We start from the raw sequence: 12,500 nt of genomic DNA, 5'->3' as shown, positions 1-12,500 counted from the left end.
CTTTAACTTACAACCCTCCATCAATACTACTTCTGACCACACATAGACTGGTTGTGGAATCTCCCTAACACCTTTTCTTAAGTGATTTATTTGGTTTATTACACCTCACTGTCCTCTTCCGTGTTACATAAATCCTTCTAATATTGGAGAGAGAGAGAGAGAGAGAGAGAGAGAGAGATTACTAACCCATCCAATCTTATCAGCATGACAGAGAGAGAGAGAGAGAGAGAGAGAGAGAGAGAGAGTGAGTTATAAAATATGTAGGTGTGTATATGCATGTATGTATATATGTGTGTGTGTGTGTGTGTGTGTGTGTGTGTGTGTGTGTGTGAGAGAGAGAGAGAGAGAGAGAGAGAGAGAGAGAGAGAGAGAGTGAGTTATAAAATATGTAGGTGTGTATATACATGTATGTATATATATGTGTGTGTGTGTGTGTGTGTGTGTGTGTGTGTGTGTGTGTGTGTGTGTGTGTGTGTGTGTGTGTGTGTGAGAGAGAGAGAGAGAGAGAGAGAGAGAGCACTACCCCATCCCTGTAATCAGTAAATCAGTTTATCAAACATCTAAGTCACAAATTCCTATCTCTTCACCTTGAATTTTGACCTGTTCCTTCAGATTAGTGCTAGAATATGATGCTAGTCACGAAGAAGTGCTGTGGGAAGGATATAGAGCCATAGCACAGTCTTTTAGCACTATAATATGATGCTGGTCACGAAGAAGTGCTGTGGGAAGGATATAGAGCCATAGCATTGTCTCTACACACAACAATATGATGCTAGTCATGAAGAAGTGCTATGGAAAGGATGTAGAATATGATGCTAGTCACGAAGAAGTGCTATGGAAAGGATGTAGAATATGATGCTAGTCATGAAGAAGTGCTGTGGAAAGGATGTAGAATATGATGCTAGTCATGAAGAAGTGCTATGGAAAGGATGTAGAATAGGATGCTAGTCACGAAGGAGTGCTATGGAAAGGATGTAGAATATGATGCTAGTCACGAAGAAGTGCTATGAGATGAGATGGAGAGAGACTAACTAGGAGAGTGTATGTGAGTGAGGTGGAGGGGGGGAGAGGGAGGGGGAGGCCAAGGATGAGATGGAGGGATGGAGTGGAGAGGTATATGAGAGAGGGGTGTGTGAGCTGGGGATTTATGTAACACAGAAGAGGACAGTAAGGTGTAATAAACAAAATAAATCACTTAGGAAAAGGTGTTAGGGAGCTTTATGCAGAGTATGGTGATATTGGAAGGATTTATGTAACACAGAAGAGGACAGTAAGGTGCAATAAGCAAAATAAATCACTTAGGAAAAGGTGTTAGGGAGCTTTATGCAGAGTATGGTGATATTGGAAGGATTTATGTAACACAGAAGAGGACAGTAAGGTGTAATAAACCAAGTAAATCACTTAGGAGAAGGTGTTAGGGAGCTTTATGCAGAGTATGGTGATATTGGAAGGATTTATGTAACACAGAAGAGGACAGTAAGGTGTAATAAACAAAATAAATCACTTAGGAAAAGGTGTTAGGGAGCTTTGTGCAGAGTATGGTGATATTGGAAGGATTTATGTAACACAGAAGAGGACAGTAAGGTGTAATAAACAAAATAAATCACTTAGGAAAAGGTGTTAGGGAGCTTTATGCAGAGTATGGTGATATTGGAAGGATTTATGTAACACAGAAGAGGACAGTAAGGTGTAATAAACAAAATAAATCACTTAGGAAAAGGTGTTAGGGAGCTTTATGCAGAGTATGGTGATATTGGAAGGATTTATGTAACACAGAAGAGGACAGTAAGGTGTAATAAACAAAATAAATCACTTAGGAAAAGGTGTTAGGGAGCTTTATGCAGAGTATGGTGATATTGGAAGGATTTATGTAACACAGAAGAGGACAGTAAGGTGTAATAAACAAAATAAATCACTTAGGAAAAGGTGTTAGGGAGCTTTATGCAGAGTATGGTGATATTGGAAGGATTTATGTAACACAGAAGAGGACAGTAAGGTGTAATAAACAAAATAAATCACTTAGGAAAAGGTGTTAGGGAGCTTTATGCAGAGTATGGTGATATTGGAAGGATTTATGTAACACAGAAGAGGACAGTAAGGTGTAATAAACAAAATAAATCACTTAGGAAAAGGTGTTAGGGAGCTTTATGCAGAGTATGGTGATATTGGAAGGATTTATGTAACACAGAAGAGGACAGTAAGGTGTAATAAACAAAATAAATCACTTAGGAAAAGGTGTTAGGGAGCTTTATGCAGAGTATGGTGATATTGGAAGGATTTATGTAACACAGAAGAGGACAGTAAGGTGTAATAAACAAAATAAATCACTTAGGAAAAGGTGATAGGGAGCTTTATGCAGAGTATGGTGATATTGGAAGGATTTATGTAACACAGAAGAGGACAGTAAGGTGTAATAAACAAAATAAATCACTTAGGAAAAGGTGTTAGGGAGCTTTATGCAGAGTATGGTGATATTGGAAGGATTTATGTAACACAGAAGAGGACAGTAAGGTGTAATAAACAAAATGAATCACTTAGGAAAAGGTGTTAGGGAGCTTTATGCAGAGTATGGTGATATTGGAAGGATTTATGTAACACAGAAGAGGACAGTAAGGTGTAATAAACAAAATAAATCACTTAGGAAAAGGTGTTAGGCAGCTTTATGCAGAGTATGGTGATATTGGAAGGATTTATGTAACACAGAAGAGGACAGTAAGGTGTAATAAACAAAATAAATCACTTAGGAAAAGGTGTTAGGGAGCTTTATGCAGAGTTTGGTGATATTGGAAGGATTTATGTAACACAGAAGAGGACAGTAAGGTGTAATAAACAAAATAAATCACTTAGGAAAAGGTGTTAGGGAGCTTTATGCAGAGTATGGTGATATTGGAAGGATTTATGTAACACAGAAGAGGACAGCAAGGTGTTATAAACAAAATAAATCACTTAGGAACAGGTGTTTGGGAGCTTTCTGACGTGGATATCAGGCGGGGCAGTGATAGTAAGTGCATTTATAAACTGTAATCTTAGTCTCGCTATCTGATAAGGAATGGAGGTCATCTGGAGGTCAAGGGTCAGATGTCTTAATGGGGTGGCATCAAATTAACCGGGCAATTTCTCTTCTTGACCCTAACCGTCCCAATCCACTAAAGGCAGGGTCTTGTTTGGCGAGCCATGGCTGCCAAATCACTCCCAGTCTTTCATTTATGCAATAGGTCAGCTCTGGAACTGTCTCCCTCTGTCTGTATTTCCTGCTGCCTATGATCTCCAGTCTTTCAAACGCAGTGTGTCCAGGCATCTCAAAATGATCGGATCTTGAATTTGGCTCTCTCTTGTATTTTGTTTTTCTCTTGGAGGGAACTGTTACTGCGGGCTGGTGGCCTTGGGTTCCTTCTTCCTCGCATAAAAAAAAAAGCCAGTATTTTTCCCTTCAGTAAACCAATGTTACCTGCAAGTCACCTGTTGGCCAGAACATACCTCAAACCCAGTCCACTACCGTACACAATAAGTAAGTGTCACGTAAATGAACAGAGAAGCGCAGTGTGATTGATTATTAAGCGTGTGCTTGTGGCCATTGTGAAGGTTTAATACCTCATTACAGGATTCTAAGCATCACATTGTGTAAATAAACACATACTGTATATTTACTGCTGGTAAATATTTCACCTGGTGGTCAGTCTGGCTGCTAAACATTTATTTGGCAGGTAAATCTGACACCTTAGCAGCCACATGGCAGGCAACCATCGGCAGTTGGCAAGAGCCCTGAAAAGTCCCTGAACTCCCTCCCTATCCCCTGACAGGGGGATGGTACACAGCAGTAGGGTTATCTCAGCCTGCAGTTCACTGGGTTCATGTTAGATTAGCACGGCAGGTACCGAATGCTTGTGCTGCCATGTGCTGAACAGTACATGGCCACCAGTAACTGTACAATAGTACAGTACAACTGTATAGCACAATATATCCCAGTGAACACGTCAAAAATCACTAGTGAACCGCTGGCATCAACTGCTGCTGTGAGTGAAGACTGGGTGATTTGTGCTGCTGATGCTGTACTGACCAGCACATGCCTGTACACTGATAAATGCACAGTACAATTGTACAGCACAGGATTTACCACACAACACATACCACACCACCACTTATAACGCACCAGTAACAGCCAATGTTGTGTGACTAACACAACATATCTTCCTGTACGCTGATAAAATAATTTCCCAGATAATCCACGAATACACAAAGCCGTGAGTAGCACTGCAGCGATCAGCAGCGGTTGACTGTACAGCTGGTATAACAAGAGAGACAGGCGGTGCAACAACACGTACATCATTCCCCCAAAAAGAAAAGCACAAAGTCTGGCTTCCGAACAAGTACATCCACGGAGACAAGTTTGCCAGACACACCTGCCGCCCACCATGATGCCATTGAACCTTTCCTACAGCACCAGCGTTGACTCCAGAACATTTTGTAGTGAAGTAAGTCACAGTTTACTACAGTATCCACAAACCATTCTGTCAATCTATCCATTTATCTATCTATCTATCCCGTGGAGGTGAAGTGACTGAGACCCTGGTGGTGGGGTGATTGGAGTCCACAGGTGACTACTTAACAGCCCTGATTGCAGGTCAGGTCGGCAGTTCATTGCACCCCTTATGGACCCCAAGGCAAGGTGGAGGGAGGGGTAGACCGAGGATGAGGTGGAGGGATGGAGTGGAGAGGTATATGAGGGAGGGGGGAGTGAGTTGGGGGAGAGCAGTCAAATGGTGGATGACAGAGTGACTTGGAGGCGTTTTGTCTGCGGCCACCCTTTGCAGGAATAGGGTGTCGGGGCAATAGATAGATAGATAGGTAGATAGACAGACAGATAGATAGATAGTATAGGGGTTAAGGACTGCGTGAAACGGTCAGGCATCCGAGCAAGCATCAGAGGCAAAACACATCTACTTATATCTTCTTGAAACAACGTCAGGGGAAGGAGCGTCAACAAATAATCGAGGCCGGGAACCTCTCTCCACCGCAGTCATAGCATTATCATCGCAACTTATTTTCATTGAACTCTTGAAGGTCAGGTTAAGTTAGGTTAGGTTACGTTATATATGTACCTATTGCTAGACACCTCAATTCCTGACCTGACCTGACCTAACCTAACCTTCAAGAGTAAAATAAAAATACTTTGAGATGAAACTGCCCTTCTATCTATCTATCTATCTATAGCCCGACACCCTAATCCTGCAAAGGGTGGCCACAGACAAAACACCTCCAAGTCGCTCTGTCACCCACCATTTGACTACCCTCCCCCCAACTCACTCCCCCCTCCCTCATATACCTCTCCACTCCATCCCTCCACCTCATTCTCAGTCTACCCCTCCCTCCACCTCTCCTACATACACCCTCCTAGTCAGTCTTTCATTCTCCATTCTCTCCACATGTCCAAACCACCTCAGTGTATTTCTCTTAATTCACCCTCCACCTCATCCTTGGTCTACCCCTCCCTCTCCCTCCCTCCACCTCACCTACAGACACCCTCTTAGGTAGTCTTTCATTCTCCATTCTCTCCACATGTCCAAACCACCTCAGTGTATTTCTCCTAATTCACCCTCCACCTCATCCTCGGTCTACCCCTCCACCTCACCTACATACACCCTCTTAGTTAGTCTTTCATTCTCCATTCTCTCCACATGGCCAAACCACCTCAGTGTATTTCTCCTAATTCACCCTCCACCTCATCCTTGGTCTACCCCTCCCTCTCCCTCCCTCCACCTCACCTACATACACCCTCTTAGTCAGTCTTTCATTCTTCATTCTCTCCACATGTCCAAACCACCTCAGTGTATTTCTCCTAATTCACCCTCCACCTCATCCTTGGTCTACCCCTCCCTCTCCCTCCCTCCACCTCACCTACATACACCCTCTTAGTCAGTCTTTCATTCTTCATTCTCTCCACATGTCCAAACCACCTCAGTGTATTTCTCCTAATTCACCCTCCACCTCATCCTTGGTCTACCCCTCCCTCTCCCTCCCTCCACCTCACCTACATACACCCTCTTAGTCAGTCTTTCATTCTTCATTCTCTCCACATGTCCAAACCTACCGAGTAATAATAATAATCGTAATATTTTTCAATTAAGCTGACATAAGGCTGCGTGGGGCGTGGTTAGGGATATGAAGGGTTAGGCTAATAATAATATATTGTTATACATCAATATATTTTAATAGATCTAACATTATCCTTGAGAAAAAAATGAAACACACACACACACACACACACACACACACACACACACACACACACACACACACACGCACACACACACACACACACACACACACCTCATCTCAAAAAGCACATAGACAAGATTGAAAAAGCTCAAAGGGCCGCTACAAGATGGATACCATGCTTAAGGGACCTAAGCTACGAAGAAAGACTAAATAAACTGAATCTATCAACACTACAGGAGAGAAGGAAAAGAGGTGACATGATAATGCTATATAAGTGCATATCAGGGAAGGAGAAAATAGACATAAATGATTACTTAACATATGGAGAAGCATCAGCAAGAGGACACTGCAAAAAACTGCATAAGAAGAGAGGTGATAAAGACGTAAGGAAATTCAGTTTCCCAAACAGAGCAATTGATCAATGGAATGCACTACCGAATGAAATAGTGTGTGCCAAAACAATTCACAGATTTAAGGATATGTACGATAAATATGGTTTAAGACACGGGACAGTACGAGCTGGACTCATTCCTGTAAAGATACAATTAGGTAAGAACAATTAGGTAAGAACACACACACACACATGCATACATACATATAGCCTATACAACTTACGTACATAGGCCATACATACATACACACACACATACATACATGCATACACACACACACACACACACACAGGAAAGCATAAGTCAACAGGAAACCATCATTTAATTACAAAAAATACAGAAGAAAAAGACAGAAAAGTTAATAATTTACACACACACACACACACACACACACACACACACACACACACACAGGTAACCATCATTTAATTACCAAAAAAAATATTAAAAAACCAAGACGTGAATATTCTACTGGGTGTATAGACATGACCTTCCAAAATGAACATAATTCTCTTTAGCCTCCTTTAATTGGGTGTAATTCTCAAAAATATATATATAAAAAAGTTACTATAGCACTTAAGCTTGATCTGGAAAAAGTATATGATATAGTTGTAGTTGTAATATTTAAATTACGTAAAATAATGAGGAAAGAAAATATGGCAGAAAGGTTTGTGTCTAGTAGGCCTTATTTCAAGCCTTTAAAGGATCCTCAGTGGCTGTTAGGGGAGGGTATTAATTAAAACATGGCGGTAATTAATCCCCCATGACTCAGGGATTTCACAGGATTAATTACGAATCGATTTATGGGGAAAAAACTCAAAATTGGCCACGCAGGGGGATTCACCTCCAAGCCCCTGTACTCGTTGCTCAGCGTCTCCCACTCCTCTATACAGGCGTCTATGGTGTTATGCTCCATTATGGCGTTATTTTAAAGGTGCCAGGCAGGTCACAGCCACAGCCACAGCACCACCACCACCTGTGCCATGATAACCACTGACCAACGCAGCCACCATCACCGTTACCAGCTCAAAATGGCGCTACCTCCCTCCCCAGCACACATGGATGGAGCGGCGGTGCTAACTTGCTATATAAATTGCTGTCTGGCTTTCTTAGGCTGTTACTGGCTTTCTTTGTACCCCTAGTGGCTTCCTTTGTCCTTACTGGCTCCAGTGTACTCTTACTGGCTTTCTTTGTGCTCTTAGTGGCTTTATTTCTACCCGTAGTGGGCAAGAAACTGCTAACATTGCTATATAAATTGCTGTCTGGCTTTCTTAGGCTGTTGCTGGCTTTCTTTGTACCCTTAGTGGCTTTCCTTGCACCCTTAGTGGCTTTCCTTGCACCCTTAGTGGCTTTCCTTGCACCCTTACTGGCTTTCTTTGTCCTTACTGGTTTATTGTGTTCTTACTGGCTTTCTTTGGACCCTTAATGGCACGAAACTGCTAACATTGCTATATAAATTGCTGTCTGGCTTTTTTATGCTCCTAGTGGCTTTTCTGGGCTGTTACTGGCTTTCTTTGTACCCTTAGTGGCTTTCTTTGTACCCTTAGTGGCTTTCTTTGTACCCTTAGTGGCTTTATTCGTGTCTTTAGTGGCTGTATTTATCCTTAACGTCCAGGAAACTGCTAAAATTGCTGAATAAATTGCTTACTGGCTTTCTTTGTACCCTTAGTCGCTTGGCCTTGTGGAGAGGGTGGAGAATTAGAGACTGACTAGAAGAGTATGAGGTGGAGATGGAGAAAGGAGATGAGGTGGAGGGCTGGAGGAAGGGCAGCTTGTTGACAGAGGACAGGGTGACATGGAGGTAAAATATGATTGCGTCCACCTACCAGGATGAGGAGTCTGGCTAGAGAGAGAGAGAGACTGACAGGTAGGTAGGTAGGTAGGCAGGCAGGTACATTGGTAGGAAGGCAGGTAGGTAGGTAGGTAGGCAGATAGGTAGGCAGCAGGTAGGTAGGTAGGTAGCAGATAGGTAGGCAGGCAGGCAGATAGGTAGCCAGGCAGGCAGATAGGTAGGCAGGTAGGTAGGTAGGAAGATAGATAATATAGACTTAGAAAAACGCAAACACAGCCTGGCTTCTGAAGGTGGTGTCTGAGAAATATGCCTTGCTACGTCGCTGACCTCATTACCGCAGCAGACAATGGCAGGTGTGCTGATGCCAGTTACTCAGACTGTGAAGAAGCTTTTGACTGGGTCCCCCACAGACTGTGCATTAAGCTTAAGGTGATGGGAATAGCAGGGAAAGTTTTAGTCTGGATTGAAAGCTTCTTTTCAGAGAGACTCCACAGGGTCTATCTATCTATCTATTGCCAGACGCCATAATCCTGTAAGGGGTGGCCATTTGACTCTGAGTTATTTGCTTTACAGGGAGGGGCACTAACCCTCCACCAACCCACTTCCTGACACGTAGGGAGCACGTATGGTCCACTAGACATGAGTTACCAGACTGGCTGCCAGTTGAGTGGAGTTCCCCAGGGCTCTGTGCTCAGACCCATCCTCTTCATCGTATATATCACTGACTTGGTGTTATAGTTGGAATGTACAGCCAGCTTGTTTACAGCTGATGCAAAAATATACAGAGTCACCAGGTCACATGACACCAGCGCAGTGGAGAGAGACCTGGAGAGACTGAATGAGTGGCGTGGCAAGCGGTTCCTGAACTTTAACACAGACGATGTAAGGCAATGCACACGGGACACAAACACCCCTGGGCCCAACAATCAGCTGGGCAATAAAACGCTTAAAACATCCACCTTATAAAAAGCTCCGGGAATCCTGACAGCGTCGCACATGAAGCCTTCATCACACGTCGCAGCGAAAGCCATCAGTAGACTTGGAGTCATCAAAAGAAATGTCACAGCCTTGAGTACGGAAGTCCTTGTACCACTTTCTCTCCCACTGATGCGTCCTGTTCTTGACTATGGAGTGCAGCGCTGGTCACCATATTTAGTGCAAGATATCCAGGCACCGGAGAGAGTGCAGCGGCGAGTGACGCAGCTGGTTCCAGGACTGGAGGGATTACCATACGAGGAGAGATGCAGCAACTCAGACATCAGACATTAAGTGAAAGAAGGAAGGGAGGCGATATGGTGGAAACATTCAAGCTTATCCATGGATATGAAGACCTTCCTTCCTCTAAGTTCATCAGACTCAACACAAACCCTCAAGGGTAACGCCCCTTGCTTGCCTCGCTCCTCCAGAGGCCAAGTGGGACACCTCTCTCATTCTCCCCACACCCCAAGGGGCGGAGCTAGCTCCCCAGCGGAGTCGCAGCCGGAGAGGGTCTGGAGCGGCCCCATAGTGAGCCTGGGGATACGCTCACACAGCCAGCGCCGCTACATCAGCCATCGCTGCTGGATGCCCAGAGGAAGACACTGTAGGTAACCCCTGATGGCATCTTGGCACAGGCCAGGCTGCAGCCCCCAGCCACCGAGGGACGCCCCCAGGACTCCCAGCTGAGACCTTCCTAGACCATCTGGTGAGCCATCCTCCACCAAGGGTAGGCGCAAGGCAGAGTGCCTACTCGCCCTGTTCGGCCCCAGCCCTGAGGGCCGACACACTCCCCAAGGCCCCTCCAGGGAAAGGCCTCCCTCTACGCTGCCCCACAGCCACACCTGACAACCTGGCCCAAGACAGATATTGTGCCCCTTCAGAGAGCGCATGCCTGATGGGACCCCTCCCACACCTGGGTGACACCTACACCTACCCTGTCACCTGTAGCCCAACTCTTATCCTTTGTGTCCACAACACTGCGTTTATTCTGCACATTTGTTCTGTGCCGTTTACATGGCAATATACCTGTACAGGTGCCTGGCCTGGGTTGCTGAGCCTTGTGCCTCTGTTGCTCTGGACCTGGATTTGGAAAGAACCCCAGATCAGTCGCTTGTACTCAGGGAGCGAGAGTACGTTCCATAACAGTAGGTAGGTAGGCAGGCAGACAGTTAAGTAGGTAGGTAGGCAGGCAGACAGGAAAGTAGAGAGGTAAGCAGGCAGACAGGAAAGTAGAGAGGTAAGCAGGCAGACAGGAAAGTAGGTAGGTAGGCAGGCAGACAGGTAAGTAAGTAGGTAGGCAGGCAGGCAGGAAAGTAGGTAGGTAGGCAGGCAGACAGGTAAGTACGGAGGTAGGCAGGCAGACAGGTAAGCAGGTAGGCAGGCAGGTAGGTAGGTAGGCAGATAAAACACAAACACACACACCCTCCCCAAAAAACCACCAAATAAATTACGTTTGGATATAAAACACAAACCATTCTTATAATTCATTTATTAAAACAACCGTGTACTTGGCATTCATAAATGTAACACTGCATAAGTATTTTTATTTAAGTGCCTCGCAAATATCACTTTGGTTCCACATCCTCACGCAAGACACACACCATCCACTCAGCTGGGGGATATTTCTTCGCAACAATTACAGTAACACCTCACTATAACAGACTAATTGGGGCCCAAGGCAGTACGAAAAACGCAAACTTCCGATAAAAGCAACATCCGGACTTCCCCCTGCTAACGCGGACTATTTCCGATGTATAGGAATTTAGTCTGGTAGCTCCTCGAGTCCGATACAAGCGAATTCCGGTCTATTGAAGTCCGTTAGATTGAGGCTTGACTGTATTTCCTAATCCCACACCAGCAGACAGGGCCAGAGTCACAGCACAGACTCCCCCAGCTCAACTTCCCTATTCAAACCATCACCATTTTCCTTTTTAAATAACCTTATAATAGGGGTAACTTCTCTAAAACTACGTAACACTGCATAATGATATGAGGCGGGCCGCGGAGCAACACCAAGCGCGCCAAATTCAAAAAATAAAACAGAAATAAAGGAGAATACACGATTCTTCCATTTCTTGGCGCTGCTGGAGTTTCCCCAGGGATGAAAAATATAAACTGGTGTTTGTGGAGGAACCCTGAAGGCGCCAAGCGTAAAAGAAATCCTCGTTTTTTGTTTTTTTTTCAATATTTTCGTGCAATCGGAGTTCCCCTCAAGGCAGCACCAGAAAAATAAAACGCGGTGCTGTTTGGAGGAACCCTGAGAGCGCCAAACGTAAAAAATCATACGTTTTATTATTATTATTATTTTTTTCAATATTTTAGCGCACCGTGTGTACAAAATTACGTGTACGGGTTCCATGTGTACAAAATTACATGTACAGGTTCCATGTGTACGAAATTACATGTGTACAGGTTCCATGTGTACGAAATTACGTGTACAAGTTCCATGTGTACGAAATTACGTGTACAGGTTCCATGTGTACGAAATTACGTGTACGGGTTCCATGTGTACGAAATTACATGTGTACAGGTTCCATGTGTACGAAATTACGTGTACGGGTTCCATGTGTACGAAATTACGTGTACGGGTTCCATGTGTACGAAATTACGTGTACGGGTTCCATGTGTACGAAATTACATGTGTACAGGTTCCATGTGTACGAAATTACGTGTACGGGTTCCATGTGTACCAAATTCCATGTGTACAAGTTCTATGTGTACAAGTTCTATGTGTACAAGTTCCATGTGTACAAGTTCTATGTGTACAAAATTCCATGTGTGTAAGTTCTATGTGTACAAGTTCCATGTGTATGAAATTACATGTGTACAATTTCTATGTGTACAAGTTCCATGTGTACAAGTTTCATGTGTACAAACTTACATGTGTACAAGCTGTGTGTACCGCGGTCAGAGTTCCCCCACAAAGCACCGTACATTGGCTCCTTAGCACCTTTCCCTTGGTGATTTATTTTTCCAGCTGGTTAATATCACTTTGTACCTTAAGTATGGTGTTTGGTAATAGATAGATAGATAGATAGATAAATAGATAGATAGATAGATAGACCTTACTTATGAAGAGCATGGAAATACTGAAAGGATTTAGCAACACAAAGGCAACAATA

At 44.0% G+C, this 12,500-nt stretch overlaps 2 protein-coding genes across 5 annotated transcripts in view; one reads left to right on the top strand and one right to left on the bottom strand.

Moving 5' to 3' along the window:
* LOC145418932 (transmembrane protein 120 homolog) overlaps positions 1-7,593 on the bottom strand; it is a 33,918-nt gene extending 26,325 nt beyond the window's left edge. For all 3 annotated transcript variants that reach the window (XR_013900769.1, XR_013900770.1, XM_080287189.1), the window contains exon 1: positions 7,453-7,593. Coding sequence is in view for 1 of the 3 variants with exons in the window: in XM_080287189.1 (XP_080143315.1) it covers positions 7,453-7,524 (72 nt within the window). In the remaining 2 variants the exon portion in view is untranslated. The remainder of the gene's footprint in view (positions 1-7,452) is intronic.
* A 4,117-nt stretch (positions 7,594-11,710) lies between these two features.
* LOC145419043 (uncharacterized) overlaps positions 11,711-12,500 on the top strand; it is a 1,012-nt gene continuing 222 nt past the window's right edge. The window contains exons 1-2 of one of the 2 annotated variants that reach the window (XM_080287288.1): positions 11,711-11,937; positions 12,027-12,500. The exon at positions 12,027-12,500 is cut by the window's right edge and continues 222 nt beyond it. In XM_080287288.1, coding sequence (XP_080143414.1) covers positions 11,765-11,937; positions 12,027-12,162 — 309 coding nt within the window. In that variant the 5' untranslated portion in view covers positions 11,711-11,764 and the 3' untranslated portion in view covers positions 12,163-12,500. The other variant, XM_080287287.1, reaches the window with a different exon arrangement.

This window comes from Coenobita brevimanus, chromosome 117, assembly GCF_032717465.1.
Source record: "Coenobita brevimanus isolate Jiangsu-jjx chromosome 117, ASM3271746v2, whole genome shotgun sequence".
NCBI lineage: Eukaryota > Metazoa > Arthropoda > Malacostraca > Decapoda > Coenobitidae > Coenobita > Coenobita brevimanus.
Note: the sequence above shows the minus strand (reverse complement) of the source record. Positions and strands in the feature narration are given on the sequence as shown.